This window comes from Nomascus leucogenys, chromosome 3 (assembly GCF_006542625.1).
Source record: "Nomascus leucogenys isolate Asia chromosome 3, Asia_NLE_v1, whole genome shotgun sequence".
Taxonomy (NCBI): domain Eukaryota; kingdom Metazoa; phylum Chordata; class Mammalia; order Primates; family Hylobatidae; genus Nomascus; species Nomascus leucogenys.
In genome coordinates this window covers 29,730,943-29,752,994 of record NC_044383.1, presented here as the reverse complement: position 1 = coordinate 29,752,994, position 22,052 = coordinate 29,730,943, and the positions used below count along the sequence as shown (strand labels likewise).

General features: G+C 41.9%; 1 protein-coding gene across 4 annotated transcripts in view; it reads right to left on the bottom strand.

Moving 5' to 3' along the window:
* Positions 1–22,052, bottom strand: part of STN1 (STN1 subunit of CST complex) — a 67,758-nt gene that overhangs the window by 32,299 nt on the left and 13,407 nt on the right. For all 4 annotated transcript variants that reach the window (XR_004028772.1, XM_030807419.1, XM_030807422.1 and 1 more), the window contains 5 exons: positions 17,059–17,220; positions 15,878–16,001; positions 14,540–14,711; positions 9,113–9,235; positions 6,062–6,134 (listed from right to left, as the gene is read on the bottom strand). Coding sequence is in view for 3 of the 4 variants with exons in the window: in XM_030807419.1 (XP_030663279.1) it covers positions 6,062–6,134; positions 9,113–9,235; positions 14,540–14,711; positions 15,878–16,001; positions 17,059–17,220 (654 nt within the window). In the remaining variant the exon portion in view is untranslated. The remainder of the gene's footprint in view (positions 1–6,061; positions 6,135–9,112; positions 9,236–14,539; positions 14,712–15,877; positions 16,002–17,058; positions 17,221–22,052) is intronic.

Genomic DNA, 22,052 nt, shown 5'->3' with positions numbered 1-22,052 from the left:
TTTGATGCGGCTGCCTGGTGAGAAGGGATTCCTACCTTCGGCCTGCTCTCATTCCTCTCTTCCTGGCTTCCAAAAGTCTTATCTGTGATGGCTGTATTCCTAGTAACCTCTTACACTCTGCCCCAAACTAAGACCATCTAGTAGACAACAATACAAATTCAGAGTTAGTAACCTCTTTCCTAGTTGAAATCAATGACTTAAACATTGGTAATGAGAAAATAAAATAACTTTTATCTGAAGAATGCAAGTCCTTTTAATTATCAGGCCCAGAGAGACACGACGATGAAACGGCAATCACGCCCTACTCCTACATATTCACCTCAGAAACTGCTTGCTATTGGCACAAGTAGTTATAAATTAGCCTAATAATGCCAGATTGAACACTATAATCCACACCCTATGGCTTAACAATGTATAGCCAGTCACCAATCAATGTTATCTATAAACCAATGAGAATTCCTGACAAACAACTTTGTATCAGCCCACTCCCTGTCCTCCTTTTTGGCTTTTAAAAATCCACTTATGGGCCAGGCGCAGTGGCTCACGCCTATAATCCCAGAACTTTGGGAGGCCGAGGTGGGCGGATCACCTGAGGTTGGGAGTTCGAGACCAGCCTGGCCAACATGGTGAAACCTCGTCACTACTAAAAATACAAAAATTAGCCAGGTGTGGTGGCATGCACCTGTAATCCTAGCTACTCGGGAAGCTGAGGCAGGAGAATCACTTGAACCCAGGAAGCAGAGGTTGCAGTGAGCCGAGATTGTACTCCAACCTGGGTGACAGAGTGAGACTCCATCTCAAAAAAAAAAAAAAAAAAAAAATCCACCTGTCACTGCTGCTAATCAGAGTGTATATTCAGTGAAACCTGAATCTATGCTCCCCAGCTGCAATCCTGAAACTTGGCCAAAATCAACTCTCTACTTGTATTAATTTTGCCTCAGCTCCTTCCTTTTAGGTTGGCAGTAGTCAAACTGGGGGTTGTGCCTATTAGGGGATCATGAAACCAATTTTTATAGGTTGCGATCAGCATTCTTTTTCTTTTTTTCCGAGACGGAGTCTCGCTCTGTCGCCCAGGCTGGAGTGCAGTGGCGCAATCTCGGCTCACTGCAAGCTCCGCCTCCCGGGTTCACGCCATTCTCCTGCCTCAGCCTCTCCGAGTAGCTGGGACTACAGGCGCCCACCACCACGCCCGGCTAATTTTTTTTTTGTATTTTTAGTAGAGACGGGGTTTCACCATGGTCTCGATCTCCTGACCTCGTGATCCGCCCGCCTCGGCCTCCCAAAGTGCTGGGATTACAAGCGTGAGCCACCGCGCCCGGCCAGCATTCTTTTTCTTACCAAACTAAAAGAGAGCAGAAATAGAACATTACAGAATATCTTGCATTGTAATTTGGATACATATTAATTCATGAAACTTTATTTCATATATATCTTATGCATTAGAATTATATAATTTATTGGTTCATGATGTAAAATGTATTTCTAACTTTGAGTCAAAGTCAAACTTCTTTACCAAAAGCAAACCCTCTCCAGTTGTCACAGTTTAAAACTCCATGGCAGGGCCAGGCATGGTCTCTCTCTGCCGTATACCCAGTATCTGGCACACAAAAGGTGCTCCACACAGTTACTGAAAGTTGTTTTCAGATGAAAAATGCTTTAGGCTTCAGGAAGGTGCTCGAAGAGGTATTGCGGTGTAAGGCAAAGCATGGTTCAAGGTTTGGTGCACTTCTGTAGCTTTGGACAAGTCATCCCTAGGCCTGAGTGCTCTCAGCTGTGGTAAAAACCACTTCCAAGGCCCTTTCCAACCCTAAGGCTCAGAGACTGCGCCTGGGGCTAAGAAAGATTTGCTAAATTCTGACCTCTAGTGGCTGTGTCCACTCATTACTCCTCCCGACTGGGATTGCTGGCGTCTATACTTCCAGGCTGTTTCTTCAACATTCACTCCACAGACTTCTTTAACACCTACTATGTGTGCAGTGCTGAGCAAGGAGGAGCAAGTAGAGTTTGGAAGACTGAGAGCTGCCACTGGAGTCCACCACACCAGAATTCAAGCCCTGGCTCTACAACTGGGACAAAGTCACTCCGGGGAACAAAACCACCTCCTTCTCAGGGTGGCTGTGTGGATGAGAGACCGGGGGGAACTACTATGATTTGGTCCATCATATCCATAATCCAAGAAGATGAATGTAACCTAGTTCCTGCTCTATAGAAGCTTCATCCCTTCCCAAGAAGAAAAGCCTCTCAAGGAGGAAGAGCTGACCAGCAAGCGAGGATAGGTTTGATGATGGAGGGTGAGGGGCTCCAACCACACAGACCTGCACACGGTAGGGAGGAGCACAAGGAATTTAGTGCTGCTCAGCTTTTAGTTTCTGCAAGGCCTGGATGCTTGGACCCAGGGCTCAAGATGACTTACAGGCATCCGTGGGGCCCGAAGCAGTGATGCTGACTGTCTCAGAGGCCTTCAACTATTTAGTCAGAAAGGCTGTTCTGCTGAGGGTTATCTGGTGAGGCTGTTCAAAAGTGATCTCCAGTCACATGGGTAACGTGAACTTAGACTCCTCTCTATTTTTAATTTTTATTTTTTGTAGAGACAGGGTCTTGCTATGTTGCCTAGGCTGGTCTCGAACTCCTGGGCTAAGCAGTCCTCCCAAGCATTGGGATTATGGCAGTGAGCCACTGTGCCTGGCCTTAGATTCTTCTCTAAGTGAGAAATTATTAGAAAACAGTAAAAGTAGGAAAGGCCAGCAAGGAGCTCCCCAGTGGTTAGTACAATTACATAATTCGACTCTTCTGGAACAAACCCACAAGCCGAAGCAGACTTTTCTGAAATGTGTTTGCCTGGCAGACATAGTTATCTTATGACGGATCGCTATGAGTGGTGATAACCGTGCCTTATATTTTCCCAAGAACTTTCACATGTAGCCTGATTCATACTATACCCCATCATACCTCTACCAGAAACCACAAAGGCTGATGTTCTAGAGACCCAAATGACATAAAGATACATTTCAGATATAACCTACTACTATAACTACAAAAAGTTAAACTTCTTGAAGTCTTTTTAAAAAGTTTGTCGTAAGTTAAAAAAAATCCTCCAGTATGAGTAGTGTTATATGGTACTCAGTTTCCACCAAAAGCAGCAGTTCTCTCCAGCTCTGGGATAGTAAAAAATGAACCTGAGCTAAATACATGGGAGATTTTTGAAAAGCTAACGGTATAAAGTAACATTTAGTGAAAGGCTGCCATTTTGGAACTCATCAAATGTTAATTTTCTTAGGTGCAAAATGATTTGGTGAGAAAATAGGAGAATGTCCCCATGCTTAGCAAATACAAACTGACGTTTTTAGTCAGTCTAGGTGAAGGGTATATCGGTGTTTATTGTACCAGTCTTTTAATTTTTTTTTGATAAATTGGAATATTTTCAGAATAAAAAGAGATAAAAACACGTGTTCAACATAGAGCTCTTTTGGATAATTTGCCATTGTTGTACCCATACTGAAAGCCAAAATCCAGATTTTGTCAACTTTATTCCAACAATAATACAGCAATAATCCACATACAGATTCTATCTGAAACTGCTTCCTTCCAGATCAATATTAAACCAAGTAGAGGGTGAGCCTTCAGGCCTCCAGGCTACAGAATTAGGGGCTACCACTTGTGCCATTAGGAGAGAGAACTTCATTTTTATTTAACACTTTTCAGATCATAATTAAGCACTGAGTACTCTTCTAACTTTCTAAATGCCAATTCATTTACTTCTTATAAAAACCCATCGTGTAGGTACTATTATTATCCCCACTTTGCATTTAAAGAACCCAAGGCACTTGCCCAACGTTACACAGCTAGCAAGTGGCAGAGCCAGGATTCAAACCTAGGCAAGGTGGCTCCAGAGCACAGCTCCTCACAATGCCACCACATTGCCCGTCTTCAGAAAACAAATCAATACTTCAGGGAGCTAAGACAGGCTTGATGTTCACAGTCCTTTCATTATTGAAGTGTTAGCCTTTGTGAGACACTCAGAAATGACTTCAAGTCCTTCTACCAATCATCCTGACAAGGAAAAACTCCAGGCTATATTCTGTATGAAAGGCTAGAAAGGAACTAAAGGCCCAGTAGGAATGGTTAGATTGAGAGTCGGATATTTACCTATACATATAACAGCATGCTGTCCAGCTAATGAAAAGACGTAGGCACTTTCACGTGTACTGTTGACCTCTAGAAGGCAATGTTAGATCTAAAATACAAGGTGTAGAACAATGTATATCGTCGGCTAAACTTCACTTGTGTTTTCTATCAAGGATAAATAATACAACATGTTTGTAAGTGCATATCTGTATAGTTTATCCTTGATAGAAAACACATATCCAACAGGATATGCAAGTAACTAATAACAACCACTGCCTTTGGAGAGGGGAACACAGAAGCTGGGGCTCAGTGCTGGGAGGGAGTCTGGCTTTTTGGTCTGGATTTTTGCACTGCTTGGCTTTTCATGAGGGGCGTACACTACTATTCTGAATTGCTATGTTATGACATTATGAAGCGGGGTGGTCACAGCAGGTTCCAAAACAGTCCTTATAACATCTTTTATCAGCATTCTCAGTAACTCAGGCTTCAGAATTCAGCTCCTGGGAGTGTAGTAGTGCCAGGTGATTGGCTAGTGGCTTTTAGAGGCTCCCATTCACAGACTGAGTGGCAGGGCCTGTCCATTTGATGAGCTGTGGGTAGATGTAGATGTTAAACCTGCCACTTTCAGGACACTTCAGAGAGCCAAGTCCAAATGAAATGTGAATTCTTTTCACGTGCTTTACTAGCCCTAGGGTTCAATCCATTCTATTCCTAATGCAGATGAAAATAAGAACCTGGCCAGGAGGCCTGAGAATATGGTGACTGCAGCGATGTTATCTTGGGAGCATCTTCTCATCCCTTCTTGGCTGAGGAATCCCACATTGCACTGCTCTCAAAAGTTCCTTCAATTGTGGACAGATGGGCTTTTCCCTCAACTAAAGGATATTTGCTTTTATTGTTCTGAATGAAGTGAACGAAGTCCATTCACTTGCACTGAAATAATATATTGCTTTGAGTTTATTTTAAGAGCTGCTGTCACACCACTCTGGGATCCGACCTCATGGTTTCTTAAAGGCTAACTAGGGCTATCTACCACCATAAACACCGGCGCTGGAAACCTGGCCCAGCTTCACCCACTGACTCAACCTGGCGCAGGTCCAGGCCCCAGGGATGTATGGGCCGAAGGACTGGAGGTGGAGTTCACTGGCAGATCAGGGACCTGGGGTCATTAACAAACCTTTCCGACACTTCTTATTATAGAATGTGTTTGCAAAAGCTAGACTTTGAAAAGTCACCTTTAAAACCGGTCAGTTTACATAGGATTTAAAGATAGACTAATGCTTCCTTCTCTTTCTAACTAGTGTGGAAATAGTATTGTTCCTTGTCAGAGTAGCTACAGTTTCAGTGTCTAACCACTAGGGGCTGAACTAACTCTACCAGAACTATTTTCTAAACCATGTCTTTTGCAAATTAACAGTTTCCAAGATGACCAAATTACACCGTTCATAAACTGTCATGTCTAGAACCATCCCTTCCAACACTGAAAGGCTGTGATGTTAGAATAGAGGGAAATGTCAGGTTTGTGTTCAAAGGAAAGGGGCAAGCATGAAATAGGAAATAATGCAAATCAGAACATGAGAAGCAGAATGACATCAAAACGTCCTAGTGTGGTGACCTCACTGTATCAGAATTCCCTGTCTAGCCCCCACCTCATCCTCTACGGAAACAAAATCCCCAGGGTAGAATCTGGGCTCTGAATGTTTAGAGAGCTCCAAGGTTGAATCTTATGTACAGCCAAGGTCACAATAACTGTGCTAGCCTAACACTCCTTTAGAGAGGAGATGGAGGCTCAGGGAGGGCAGGTACTTTGACTATCACCTTTCCAAGTCACTACTGGGAAAAGTCCCGGGTCTCCTGATTCTCCATCCAGTGCTCCCCAGGAGACAGTATCCCCTTCCAGGGCACCAGGGAGTCACTTGTACATTATACCACTTACGATTTGGTTTCTGGCAGTCCTGCTGAATGATCCGGTGGATCTTTCTGTGCAGGTCTTTGTCTTCTCTGGTTACCTAAATAGGAAAAATAGTTGAGAGAGAGAGTGTTCTTAGGTAACACAGCAGTTGTGTCATCCAGACTTCCAAATTAGTATTCAGGATAGTTTCTAAAGATTACATAATAATCATCTTCCCTACACCATTAATGTGATGTTTGATACTTGGCCTAGTGTCAAACCAGTTCTGCCCAGAGGACACGTCCTTGGGAGTTGGTTCACTGGGGCAATGAGGTTAAAACAAAAAAAAAAAAGCTGGAATTGCATACTTTTAAGGAGCAACTAACTTTCTTCTTCAACACTCATAGTACATTTCTCTTATTTGTTATTATAGTTTTGAGCAAGGCCCAGTGATCAAGGCCTCTGATCTCCACCCCATGACTCCTTCTGGGCCCTGACACCTGTCTTGTGTTGCATCAGTTTTCTTGCTTCTCCCAACCACAAGGAAAAATAAAAGGAGAAAAAAAAAACAACCCTGCAAGGACAGGCTAGCATGAGAGTAAAGCTAGCCTACCCACTGAAACACATTCTGCTCTCAAAGGCAGACATAACTTAGTCTTTTTCTTTTTCCATTTTTTTTTTTTTTTTTTTGAGATGGAATAGCACTCTTATCGCCCAGGCTGGAGTGCAGTGGCACGATCTTAGCTCACTGCAACCTCCGCCTCCCAGGTTCAAGTTATTCTCCTGCCTCAGCCTCCCAAGTAGCTGGGATTACAAGCGTGTACCACCACGTCCAGCTAATTTTTGTATTTTTAGTAGAGATGAGGGTTTCACCATGTTGACCAGGCTGGTCTCGAATGCCTGACCTCAAGTGATCCACCCGACTCGGCCTCCCAAAGTGCTGGGATTACAGGCGTGAGCCACCGCGCCTGGCCAACTTAGTATTTTTCAACCAGCTCAGATAAGAGGGAAGCAGCACACAACCGGTTTCACCTTCATGTTCCACAGTGAATCTACTAACAAAAAAAGAGAGAAAGAAAAAAAAAGAAAGAGAAAAAGAGAGAGGAAGAAAGGAAGAAAGAAAATAGGCATGCAAACAAATAGCTGTAAGCTTCTTCCTTAAAGATAGCCCAAGAATGCCTGTCTGACCTGCCTCACTGGAGGGGGCATCCTGAGAACACCTGCCTTCTCTCAGCTTATAAGGTTATGACAAAGATTAAACAAGGTCATGTGTGAGAGCTGCTGAACCTAGGAAAGCACTAGGCAAACAGAAGTGTTGACTTATTTTAACCATTTCCCTGAGGTAGGGCTTCAGGAGAAAGGTGACTACAAAGCAGTGGAGGGGTGAAGTCAGAGATGGCGACAAGAGATCTATTTGTGCTTGATCACAATGATTCACAGGAGGAAGTGCCCAGCCCCACCACGCCTTGCCCTGGACTGTTGCTCCTCAGGAAGGGCTGCTCTCTAAAGGCCTGGGAGGAAATGTGTGTCCCAGAGCGGGGCTCAAGGTGAGCTGCCCCCATGAGCATCTCCAACTTCCAGGAAGCAACCAACTCCCACCCAGCCTTCCCATGCCAGGACTCCCAACCTGGGATGGTGTGGGAGGCACTCGCCCTTATGTAGACCGGGATACCTGTTTCAAAAGTTATTTAAATGGTATTGTAATTTCTAAAATCTCTCTAAAGTGGGGAGTCACTAGGGTAAATCAATATCAGAAAATGTCATATTAAGAAAAGCTCCCCATCAGGAATCTTGCCTGTAAATAGTGAGACTTCTGGAATACCACAGAATTTGATCAGTCTCTGGGAGAGCTGCACATAACGGAGTCCACACCCACTGATGTCAGTGGTCCTGAGAAGGCCCATTTCCAGCTTAGCTCCTCCAATATTAAAGGTATGCAGCAAAAGGTGAACTTTTAACTTGAAAGAGTGAGGCAGACAAGCACCCATACTTCTGCTGGCAGTCAACTGGTACAGCCTTCAGGCAGGCCCATCACACTGTGTCAGCCAAAAGCTTAAATGGCTATGCACTCTGCTCCAGCAGCTCTTCTTTTAAGAGTCAATCTTACAGAAATACTGACATGAGTTCACAAACATAGCTGTGCAAAAATAGCCACAGCAACACTATTTGTGACAGCAAAGGTTAGAAATACCCTAAGTATCCATCAAAAAGGAATGGCTAAAAAATACACGACAGGTACCCATAGTATGGAATACCCTGAGGATGTTAAAAAGAACGAGGTAGATTTATAACTACTAATGTGGAAAGGTGCCTGTGATGTGTTATCTTGGTACCAAAAAAGGTACAGAGCATTATTTAGAGTAGCAAGTCTCAGTGGTCCCAGGAGACATCTGGCAATGTCCAGGGACATTTTTGGTTGTCACAATTGGGGTGTTGCTCCTGGTCTCTAGTAGGTGAAGGTCAGGGATGCTGCTAAATATCCTGCAAAGCACAGGATAGCTCCCATGACAATCAATCACCTAGCCCAAATAGTGTTCAGATTGAGAAATGTTGATTTAGAAGATGATCACATTTTTCATAAAGCAAAAAGGCTCTTGCATAAGTCAGGGATTTGAAACAATTAAAAAGCCATAGGAGCACATTTGTATATGTATGCATTTGTAAATGTACAGATAAATGTCTAGAAGGATACACAGTTGTCTCTCGGTATACTCAGTGGATCAGTTCCAGGACCCTCAGGTATACCAAAATCCACACACACTCAAGTCCTGAAGTTGGCTCTGTGAAACCTTTATGTACAAAAAGTTAGCCCTCCTTATACGTGGGTTTCACATCTGCAAATACTGTACTTTCCAACTGCGTTTGGTTGAAAAAGTCTGCATATAAGTAGACCCAGGCAGTTCAAACTTGTGTGGTTCATGGGTCAACTGTATTATTAAAAGAGATACCTTGGGGAAGGATAAGGGCCAACTTTCACTTCTGATTTTATGTACCTCCTTAATGATTTTTAAGAATAATCAAGTGGTTATTCGTAAGTAATAAATACATTTGTAATTGAAGCTACGAAGGAAAAAAGTTAAGTTGCAAGTGTCTTACATAGTATAGGTTATCGAAACCATCATCTTTCTGGAAAACAAGTCCTTTTTCCTGCAGCAGTTGTATAGCATTCTTAAATATACTATGAATTGCCTTGGAAGTGGTGTCCTTCTTAAAATTCACCTGTGTAGAGAGGAAAAAGAAAAAAAGAAAAGAAATAAGTCTCACCTTATGGCACCTGAGAACAACTCCTAGACCAACTGGTTCATGAATTTGTCCAACAGGCCTTTTAACTGCTGAGTCAAAAAGATCCTGGTATGTACTGGCCCAGCAGGATGGTATTTAAGGAGGACTGAGAAGTGTGCCCTGGCAGGTCACCTTTCATAACTGTTCCATACCTTAGTTGTGATTTTTTTTTTTTTTTTAATGAACTCAACACTCTATAGTGCAGAATAAAAAAAGCTACCCTCACTGTTGGACAATCTCTGACTTATTTTTTATACAAAACCAAAACACTGTATATATATATTAGCCCCCTTTTACATTAAAATTGAGGCTGTATACAACCTCTTCCTAGGGACTTCAAAGAATTTTATGTATGTTGGAATAATTTGGAGATTCCAGCATGAAGTATTAAATAGCCTCATTATTTTAAATGGAGGACAACAGAGGCTGTGCAGAGATCCACCAAGGGGAGTCCACAAGGCTGAAGGTAGACAGCAGTCCTGGTGAAGCACAGTTCCCACCTAGAAGGGACCTCTGCTGCTGTCAGCTCTCCCCCTCACTTTCAGTGTTTCTTCCCTTCTCTGGAGACAGGTTTGCCTGGGGAGGGTCATCCAGGTCATCCCGCTTCTTATCCCCGAGGAAGCTAGGCTATCAGCTATGTCCCCCCATGCCTGACCAGATGGGATGCTTCTTGAGTTAGGGACTTTGTTTCATCTTGGCCACCTCCTCCCTAGCACATGTTAGGTGACTGATAAAGTATCTGTGAGACGAATGGAAACAAATACACATTAGAGAGTGTGTATTCTTCTTCTTATTCCATTGGGGATTTTCCATTCCTTCCTAAAACAAAGAAAATGGCGAACAACAATTGCTCTTCAAAGTACACATCCTTTTTTTTTTTTTTTTTGAGACAGAGTCTCACTCTGTCGCCCAGGCTGGAGTGCAGTGGCGTGATCTCAGCTCACTGCAAGCTCCGCCTCCTGGATTCACGCCATTCTCCTGCCTTAGCCTCCCGAGCAGCTGGGACTACAGGCGCCCGCCACCATGCCCAGCTAATTTTTTGTATTTTTAGTAGAGACAGGGTTTCACCATGTTAGCCAGGATGGTCTCGATCTCCTGACCTCGTGATCCACCCGCCTCGGCCTCCCAAAGTGCTGGGATTACAGGTGTGAGCCACCGCGCCTGGCCTACAGATCCATTTTCAATGTGACAGAAATTTGTCAAGATATTGAAAAGATCAGAGTTCCAAACAATGTGGCAAAGCTTCCAGAAAAGCATTTGAAGGCCAAATCCTACCTCTATTGAAAGGTACTTACAAAGGCTATGTGGGGCAGCACCCAGAGGTGCGGAAAAAGAGTGGCTGAGATTTGCTAATGACATTTCCTCAAGGGGAGGGGAAAGAGCCTCCACAGGGTCTCAAGTGTTCACAAGTCCATCCCAAGGTAACCTTCTCTTTCTAGAAGAGGCCTCCCAAACAGGCTTTTTGTTACTCTAATAGATCCTGGTGGTGTTTCACAAATGTGTTCTCCTGGGCTAACGATAACAGCCTAACACTCTAATTGAATTAACAGTCTAAGTTTTTCCTTAAAAGAACAAGCTGGAGAACCTCGTCATTAGGTCCCCAAAACTGACAAACATTCCAGGTTATGACAGCTTCCATTCGGAAGAGAGAATAAGGCTGAGAAATATTTGACAACTCCCACAGGCAGAAAAGCTCTCTGGGTGTGTTTAGAATAAACACCACACCTAGCAATCCTCAGCCACACATCTTTTTATTCACGAGGTTAGGGCAAAACTGTTTTTAATTTCATACACGAGTGCTCTTAGGGGATGCACCATCAGCGCAATATAGACTCCTTTGCAAACCTTCATAACTACTTAATCTTTATAATTCTAAGGAGATCTATCTTCTTTAGTCAATTTAACATAAGGATCCTAGAGGTTAGGTTTATTACCATCTCTTAGCAAGATAGAAATAAATTGGAAACTAACTAGAGATAATTGTTACATGATTATTCCTGTCTTTGAAAATGACTCTTGGTTATCCCCAAACCATATAAAAAGCCTAGTTCCCCCTCCCAGATTTCAGTCAGATCAAGCAGCAGGAAGAGACAATGCTAGGCCTGGGAGATTAAAAACACAGTTTCAGCTGTGAGCAAGGACTCACCAGAAACGGCTCTCTGTAAATTTAAACAATACTTGAAGCTTCCTTTCCAAAAACATTTGCCTCAGCTGACCCTGGGACGTATTTCCCTGGCCTAGTTATAAAGGCCATAGTCTCAAGGGTAAAGCCACTAATCGCCTCTTCCAGCCAGCAGCTTTTCCTGGACTGGGATCTGTGTCTTGTCTTTTTCAAGAGCAATGACAGACTCATCAGATTTAGGAAACCGAAATTGCTCACAGACAAAAAAAAAAAACCAAACAAACAAAAAAAAAACAGTGACTAGCTAAACGTGCTGAGCCTTACCAAGCCTCGCCTCATCTCAGGTCAGGAACTGGGTGGATCCCTGAAATATATATAGTCTTCATTCCCAAACAAACTCAACATTCATCCAGCTGTCAAAGAAACAATGGTTTTACAGGCCTTGCTTATCATGTTTCTGGATTTGCTAAGAAGGACTACTATGAAAAAAAGGAGGAAACATTCAAGCCTGCTCTCTCTCTGCCTCTAAACTATAACACCATCACAATGATTTTTTTCTGTTAAGCTTTCATCTGCATGACAACAGAAAGTGCCAAAGGATCTAGGGTTTCAGTCTCATTGTAAAGCACCTTTAGTCTCCCAGGAATCTATTAAACAGAACTCAATTTAATCACACTGACCTCCCCAACCAGAGCAATGTGAGGGACTAATTCATAATTGATAGAAAAAAGAGTTTCCAAAGACAAAACAAATATAGTGCCATATTCGATTCTTTTTAAACATATAGCACTAGGCAGACACAAGTTTCTGCTGTAAGCATTTTCAAAAAGATATGCCAAAGGTTCCCCACAGATCATTTTGAATGGAGGAGTCTTTTAGTCCTCAAAGAGTCCTTAAGTCTCTCTCTTTACTTAATTATAGCTATCACAGAAGAGCTGGCTTCATGTGAAAAATATGGTCTTCGCTAAGCTTTAAAGTTTCTTTCCAAACATGCTGATAGAATCATCAGAAGTCCTAGGAGGTCAATTTGGCTTGGAGCCGCCTCTAAATGATTAAGTGGGAAGAAGGTCAATCTTGCTGTCAGCCGACAGCTGGAGCGCCGCAACTGTTTAGAAGCAACCTTGGTAAAGAACAAAGCAGCCAGTCATGACCCTTTCCACCTTGGTGTTTTCTGAAACGATATCCCTCATCTCCTCGTATGAAACCATGGGTCACTAGGCACATCAGGCTGTTGCCCAGAAGAGATAATTAGGAGCATAAACAAAACTGAGAAGCAGTAGTTATGCCCAGGAGTTCAGGATGTGACTCAGTATCTATTCCACCAAAATCAAGAACAACTTATGTTACCTAGCAAGGGTGTTCACAGCAGCCTTGTTGGTAATGGCAAGAGATCAGAAAACATCTAAACAGTCCAGGAACGGAGAGACTGGTCACATACATGATGGTACATGTGACAAAAGACTGTAGGGGCCAACCTATATGTATGGCTAGGAAAGAATCTGTAAGACATACATCAATGAAAAGTGTGGTCTCTCATAGTATACTACGCCATGCTACCATCTGTGTAAAACAGAAGGGGCTACAGTGACTTAGAGTACACATAAGCACAGACTATCTCCAGAAGGATATTCCAGAGACTAGTACTGGTGCTTGTCTCAGGGCAAAGGGAGTGAGAGGGAGGATGGGAAAGAAACTGACCTTTACCTTTACACTTTGTGGGACAATTTGAATTTTTAAAAATCATTCATTCCTTCAATCAGCAAATAATTAGTGAGAAGCTGCTTTATGCCAGCCCTGTTCTAGGCCCTGGGTAGAGAGCAAAGAATAAGACAGACAAGGCCTCTGCTCTCACAGAACTTAAATTCTGATGGAGGAACAGGCAGGCAAACAAATAAAGACCAGTGAAGTCAGATACAAAAACAGGGTGTAAGGGTGAGGGGCCACGTGGCAATCAGAGCACCTAGACGGCCAGGGAGGGCAAGGAGGGACATTTAAGCTGAGATCATTCCCCGGTGGGATAAAGAAAATAAATAAATGAGCCACGTTACAACAACAACAAACCTAAGAACTGTAATGAAAGGGAAAGCCTAAAACCGATGTCTCAAATAATTCTTAATTGCAAGCAACACGTCAACACCAAGCAACAAAACAAGTTACCCAAGTAACACTAGGGGTAAAAACATGGAGATAACTTTTTCTTTTTTTGTTGTTGGGACAAGGTCTCACTCTGGGTGAGAGTCAGGGGTCAGGGTCACCCAGAGTGAGACCCTGTCTAATTTTTGTATTTTTAGTAGAGACAAGATTTTGCCATTTTGGCTAGGCTGGTCTTGAACTCCTGGCCTCAAGTGATCTGCCCACCTTGACCTCCCAAAATGCTGGGATTACAGGCATGAGCCATTGCGCCTGGCCCCTCCTTACTTAATCTTATTATGCTTAATATTTGAGTAGAAAAAGATAATAATAGTCTAAGGTCCATAGTAGTAGGTTGTTATTCATTGAGATGGATGTTTAATCTCAGCAGAAGCCAAGTGACAGGGAAGTAGATGAGAGGAGGTAATTATCCATCCAAGATGATTTATTCATCAGCAAAATGATTTGTGAACTTGAACCATGGTTTTTAATGACTTGCTCTGTCTTTTTCAGAATAAGATTAACCCATTGTGTTTTAGGAGTTTAAATAAAGACCGAGTTGTATTCAGTCTTGTTTGTAAGTAAAATTTCAAGGAACACTTAAGTAATTTTTTATTCTTTAATTTTTTATTCCTCTTAGAAAGTTATCTTGGTTAGCCAGGCATGATAGCACATGCCTGTGGTCCCAGCTACTCGCGAGGCCAAGGCAGGAGAATTACCAGCCTGGGCGACAGAGCGAGACTCTGTCTCCAAAAAAAAAAATAAAATAAAATAAGGAGGGGGAAGGGGCAGGCCCAGCCTTATGCCTCATTTCAAGTTCTTAGTGGTCAATGACCTTTCCAAAATAGAAATAATGTGTGACAGAACCATTCCCTCTGTTCCCTGGGTCAACTCTGTGAATCTTCATGCCACAGTCACTTTCACCCACACTTGCAGTTGCAGATCTGGGGCAGGGAACCAGAATTTTCACATGGGCATGCTGCACTCACTTGGTCGGAGCAGGCACTGTGAATCACAGGCTGATTGGCAAGGGACAGCAAAGACTCCACCATTTCCAGCTCCTGCTGGTAAAAGCTCTGCACTCTGTTTTCCATGAGGAATTCTTTGGCTTTTTCACTCAGCAAACTCGTGAGAGTGGGGAGATCCAGGGCGCCTGGATTGCTGCGGAGGGAAAGTTTTAAAGAGCTCTGCAGAAAACCATCACCTTTGTTCCTTTTTGGTGCCTAAAAACCAGAAATTAGCTAGAAAATGCAACACTATATTGGGGTTTGTTTTTCATATAAAGAGTAATTCATACAGTGAACATCATGTGGTTGTTTAAAATGATGAGGCAGAACTACAGGAACTAAGATATTCATAACAGATTAGGAGAAAAAAGTCAAACTGCAGAACAGCATGTAAGGTATGGTCCTATTTTTATATAAAAAAAAAGGAAACCCCACAAAATCTATGGGTGAATATTCATGCTTGTGTAAGCACAGAAGAAACTAATTTAAAAAGACACACATTGGCTTATGAACATTGGTAATCTCTGGGGAATGGTGCTGAAGCAGGAGACAGGAAAATGGAGAATTTTCACTTTTTATATGAGTCTATAGCTGTGCTTTTAATATACTTTTTTGAATATATAATATATTCATGTTAAAAAACATTAAAGGATACGCAGTGAAGTCTCCTTTCTATCCCCTTCCTGTCCTATCCTCTGGTCCCCACCCCCCAGGGAGCTGCTGTTACTGGTTCTCTGTGTCTCCTCTCAGAGTTCTTTTATGCATATATTAGCAAATATGCACACATTCTCATTCCTCCTGGGTTGTTTTTCTCCCCTATAAAAAAGTAAAATCATCCCTGGTTGAGAATGACCGGTGTAGGTTTTTTTAAAACAGGTTTTTGATTATGATGTGCTATGGTATCGTATTTTGATTATGAGGTGACTTGGTACATTTTTCTTCAGGTTTCTTGCCTTGGGGTTCATTGAGCTTCCTGGATCTGTGAGTTTAAAGTTTTTATCAAACTTGGAAAAATGTCAGGCATTATTATTTTTTCAAAGTGTTTTTCTCTGCTCCTGCCTCTGCTCCTCCTTCAGTGACTCCAATGACACACATAATTTCCTCATGACAACCCTAGGACATCTGTGCTATTATTCTCTTCACGTTACAGTTGAGGAAATTGAAGCATAGAGAGGGTTAGAGGGCTTGCCCAGAGCCCCACAGTGCATAGGTGGATGATTCGGGATTTGAACCTAGGCTGGACCCCAGCATCTGGGCTCAGCTGCTTCGCTTTTCTGCCGTGGTCACGGCACTGCTCAGCAGTGATAAGGCACCACTTACCTTAGTGCCTCTTCTTTCTCTAGGGCTGAGCTGCGAAAAGGCTGGTCATAAACTTTCCTGTAGATAGTGGGCAGCTCAAGCATCCTTGCAATTTGAATGTTCCACACTGGGTCGTCCACTTTATCTAACAAGTGACCGGAAAAAAGATGCCACAGAAATTGCAAATTACATTGAGATCAGTTCTTTCCCAGGCCCAAACTGCTGCTAGGACAACAGTAAATGAGGTGCTGGGTGGGCCTCCTTCCTTGTGAGTGCCCAGGGATCACAGTCTAGATGCACTAAATGGCTCCCAGTCATCCTGCATGAGGGAATGAGATGTCCTAAGTGTCATGGGCTTGGCCAGGGCCAAGGAACCAGGAAAGCACATCAATGTATTGATTCGTCTGCTCCTCTGGTGGACAGCAGGGGCTGTCCTTGAGATTTCCAACTGAAAACCAGCCAGCACAGTGCAAAGGGAAGATGATGGGGAACTGTCATATTTCTGATTAGCTGTTTTCATTTAAAGTTAATGGACTTAATGGTGTTCAAGAAATTTCTGGCCAGGCACAGTGGCGCACGGCTGTAATCCCAGCACTCTGGGAGGCTGAGGTGGGCGGATCTCTTGAGCTCAGAAATTTGAGACCAGCCTGGACAACATGGCGAAACCCCATCTCTACAAAAAATTAGCTGGGTGTGGTGGCGCGTGCCTGTAGTTCCAGCTACTCAGAAGGCTGAGGTGGGAGAATCTCCTGAGCCCAGGAATTTGAGGCTGCAGTGAGCTGTGACTGTGCCACTGCATTCCAGCCTGGGCAACAGTGTGAGACCCTGTCTCAAAACAAGAAAAAAAATAAAGAAAAAATAAAGAAATTTCCATTATTTTGAAGAATATTCATATTTTGCCCTAATGGATTGACACTCTGAACTTGAAAGTGCTTTGGAAACTCTACTATGTCATCCAAATAAACTTGCCAACCATATATAAATAATTCATTTTCTCTCCCAACTTATAATTAGCTCTCTTCAAAATAAAATTAAGAAATGCTGATTTTCTAAAGAAAGCATGTTAAACAATGTAATTCACTCATTAAATAGAGTTATATCTTAACTGAACTTTTTGAAAGTTTGACTTCCAGCTTAACAAGAGGTTTACTGGACGCACATCCAGAAAAACCACCAATTTGGTAGAAATATCTTGTGCTTACAGTAAGCGGTGGCATGAATCTCTCGCTCTTCTCTGTATGTGCGGATACTGCCTCTGACTCGGATCGTGTCCCCAATCTCTATCTTTGTTCTCTGCTCAATGGTCTCTTGCAGCTTCTTAAGTTGTGAGGTTAAGCTGAGCTCTCTTGCTGCACTTGGAGCAGCTGTAGTTGTTTAGAGCCAGAGGGAAAAAGAAAAAGTTGTAACACAATCACTCTACCACATCTGTGAGACAGTTTTAGGGTAAGACCAACACAATATGCTTATTCATTCTACTTCTGAGTAATTGTTCTACTGTTGGAAATCCACATAACCTTTTGGAGTCCTCCACTGAGAACAAGGTATAAACTGTAATTATTCAAGAGCGGGGTGAAGGGAACAAAGTCTAGACTGAGGTCCAGCGGGCAAGTTCCGACAGGCTCCAGGGACTTCTTTCCTGCCCTGCATCGCCAGTGCAGTCAAAGGGCTCTGCATGGCCTTGAGACAAATTCTGTACAATGAGTTCAGCTGGGCGTGGTAGCAATAGCTTTAAACAACCTTTCAAATGTCCTTGCGAGGAGACTTGTCCCACCTGAGTGCTCAACATCCCAATTTCTCACCTCTCATCTCTATTGGGAAACTAGGCTAATCTCTCTGTCTCTCTCTCAAACACACACACACACACACACACCCTCTCACACTTTCTCCACTTTCTCTCTCTCATACCACTTAAAACTATAAACTCGAGCAACTTCATGATGAAAAAAACCCAATGTACACTCAATTCTAAATAACTTCTATCACTATTTTACTTCCAAATTGTATTAGTTAAGTAAGAAGAATCATCACGAATGTCTGGGTACTATAGATGCTATCTAAGGAGTTTACAATGTATTAGCACATTTAGTCCTCACAACCCCTCCTACTCATTATTGGCCCCATTTTAGAGAGGAAACTGAGTCACAGAGAGGTCAAGCAACTTGCCCAAAGTAAAACAGCTAGTTAGAGACAAGGCTGGAGTTTGAACCCAGGCAGTCTCTAGCTCCAGAGCCATCCCACTTATCCTTTACTCTCTGCTGCCTGCCCCAGGAATATACTCACATTTCCCAGTTATGGCTGGTGGGTGTAAAAGACTGTGTGTTCTGTTTTCCTGTCTAGCATAATTTCAAATACACATATGTATCCAAAGAAGCTACACAGCCAAGCATTTTATATTTATTAGAGACAGGGTCTCGCTATGTTGCCCAGGCTGGAATTGAACTCCTGGCCTCAAGCAATCCTCCCACCTCAGTCTCTTGAGTAGCTGGGATTATAGGTACAGTTTTATAATTTTTTACTTTAGTTTTTTTCACCAGCAGTGTATGGGGGCAGTACAGCTTAGCCATCGGCATTTTGGCTGCTGGAATCAGAAAGACCTGACGTGAATCTCAGTTTACCTCCTACTAGCTGTGTAACCTTGGGCAGGCTGCTTAACCTGCTTAACCTCACTGTGCCTGTTTCCTTTCTATTCTTACACTTCAGTTTCCTCAATTATGAAATGGAGATAACAGTAGCATCTACCTCATACATACAGTTGTTGTGCATGATCTAATTGAACACTTACATTCTGCACTTAGCACAATTCCATATTTATAGGAAATACTTAATACATGTAAGCTATTTGTGATAATGAATAATTAAACTTTCTAGAAAAAGTATCTTGTTTTTTGGGGGTCTTTCTTTGGAGATTATTACTGGATAAAAAATTACAAACTGGTTTACAGTTCATTACATATTGTCAGAATGCTTGCCATAAAAAAATGATCAAACCTCTCTGTTTTTAGACAACGTTGTCAGCAATGCATGAAGGCTCACAACTCCTACACCAGCTTCAGTCATTTGGATTTTTAATACCTTAACAAACACATAATTATTCCGTACATCTTATTTTGCTTTTAAATTGCAGGAGAGGCTGTGTTTTTACACAAGATGATCTACTCTCTGTATTTCTTTATAGAGAAGCCCTTCATCAAAATCAACCTAATACAATTTTGACAACTGTGGCTCTGTAATGTACAGAGGCGTTAATTTTCCTTGAACACACCTACTATACCCAGGGAAACAGCAATGTAGGGAGCACAGAGAACTCTGTGCATTCAGTGAGTCCAGGTAGGAACCTGGACGCAATCAGCATTACCGCTGCTCAGAGCTTACTGGGTTTCTTCAAAAAATCCCCAACTGCTACTTTTTCAAAAGGCTGTCCCATCTGCGTTCCTATCCCCAGGTCCTCTTCTACTTAAGCTGAATTTTAAAGGTATTTATAAATCTCATTGTCATTATGCAGACATTATAGGGTCATAATAAATGCTTCACATAGCACCACTGAAATGATCAGACTGATGGTTGGTCTGAGAAAAAGAGGCCCACCTTTCACTTACAGGGTGAGCCAAACTGCCGAAAGGAGGCTCAAGCTGTGTAATTAAATGAATATAATGAGAAGACTGGAGCCTGACAGAACTTCACTTTCAGTGTCTATTCCATCATGAAAGATAAATCCCCTTTAACATTCTAATACTCAGGGCCAGGAAATCTTAATTTTGTTCATAAGCTAAGTCCAAATGGTACATTCAATGTGACATTTATGGGAGCTAATATTATATTCTTCTACTTGAACTGACTGGAACATGATTTTGACTCAGACTAAATTTTGTTTAAAAAATTAGTCTTTGCTGGCCAACTTCCAATGGAAAGCTTTTAAACTAAGGGCAATTAAATTAAAAGGAGAGAATGGGCTAGTTGGGAACAATTTAAAGACGATGAGAATGATTTTTAGGTTTTCTCCTTCTACTCTTACCTTCTCATTATATTTGCAAAGCAATCTTAAGGCTACCTACTGTGATTGTTCATTTATCTACTTATTGATATTTTAAAAATCTGCCTCTCAGTATTAATAGCCATTTTGTTGATCTAAAAAATTACAAAGTATAAGAATTATATATTCCTGATGATGCTATTTCTTTAAAAAGAGTTAATTTTGAAAACCGAAACAATGACTAAAACAGGGGTCTGCAAACCATAGCCCATGGACCAAATCCATCCATAGCTTGTTTTTTAAAATAAAGTTTTAATGGAACACAGCCATGCCCATTTGCTTATGTACTAGCTATGGTTACTTTCTGTTATAATGGCAGCATCAAATAGTTGAGACACACAGACCATAGGGTGCACAAAGCAGAAAATATGGCCCTTTACAGAAAAACTTTGCTGACTCTCCATCTAGAACAAGTACGCATATTCAAACTACACCTTCTGACTGAAGATTGTGACAACAACCAAAAATCTGCAAATGATTTTAATACTGCTACAGTTTGATAAAAATAAGTTTGAATGTTTTTGTCCCCTCAAAATCTCATGTGTTAGAAATGTAACCCCCAATGCAACAGTGTTGGAAGATGGGGTCTAATGGGAGGTGTTTAGGTTATGAGAGCTCCACTCGCATGAATGAATGAAGGCCACTACAAAATGGGTTTGCAGAAGTGGTTCTCATTCTCGCGCTCTTCTGCCATGTGAGGGACAGTTCTCCTCCCCTCTGGAGGATGAAGCATTCAAGGTGCCATCTTGGAGGGGGGACCTGGACCTTACCAGACACCAAAACTTTGATCTTGGAATTTCTGGCCTCCAGAACTATGAGAAATAAATTTCTTTCTTTATAAAATTACCCAGTCTCAGGTATTCTGTAACAGCAGCACAAAACAGATTAAGAAAAACACCTCAGACATACATAAAAATCCAGATACCTGATTGTCTCATAGGTTTATTTCTTGCCTATGAGGTATCTGCCTAAAAACATGTTGTCTCCCTTAAATCTATCTACAAACCTTCCTCACCAAAGCAATGCCATTTATTTAGATGTTCCCAAATTAGGAATTAGAATTCCAAAGTTACATGAAACTGATGGCCAAATTCTAAATGTAAATACATCAGAAAATTAAGCAAATGAGCATTCCATTGATCGGTATAGTCGAAGCACAAAGTTGAGATTCTGACATGTAATGGCAAAAAAGAAGAAATGACTAAGCATTAGATATTCTTACCATACATAATGTAAGTAGGTAGATACTAGATGTTAGATATTAGAGCAGGCAGTATTTACTGAATAACCCCACTGTGTATGGCACTATACTGTATATGTTGTAAAACACAGGAAAAACAAGGTTCCAGTTTTCATAGCTTCTCTAGAACCAAAAACCATCACCAATATTGCAAGATATTCTTTCATATTATGAACTTAACTTTAAAAAGTATCTAAAAATTGGGCCGGGTGTGGTGGCTTAAGCCTGTAATCCTAACACTTTGGGAGGCTGAGGCAGGAGGATCACTTGTGTCCAGGAGTTTGAGACCAGCCCTGGAAACACAGTGAGAACCTGTCTTAAAAAAAAAAAAAAGTATCTAAAAGTTATTAAAATATATTCAAGCAACTCCAAATGTTGTTTCAGTTACAGTCAATGTGTTCACTATACAATTTTAAAGTTCTTTTAATTTATATTACTTAATGGATAATTTCCAAAGGAATCCTATCTTACCTTCTCAATCTTAGAATTCCTGGTATTATTTGTTTGAACACAGAGACTTTAGAAAATCTGGACCATGGCAGCACAGAAGTTAGTGGCAACCATGTGAGAGAAACAGTCTTCAAAATGTTCTTTGGTCAAGTGATATGGCTGGGACGAGGGGATTCAGACCTGACTAGCAATTAGGCTAAGACACCTTGACTTGTGTAATAATGGGCATGGTAAAAATGAACTGCTGAAACTCCCTGTAACCTATTCACATTCCTGTAGGCTTAGGAAGCAGTGAGCACCAAAGAGATGGGAGAAAGAAAAGCAACTGGCTCTCCTATGGCATCAGTTTTCAGAGCAACAAAAGCTCTGGGTATAGTGCTTCAGGTAGATCAATGTAACTCACCAGCAGATAAATGTGAAAATTTAGCCCTGTAGCTGTTTTGATGAACTTCATTGAGTAAAATCCATTAGTTAGG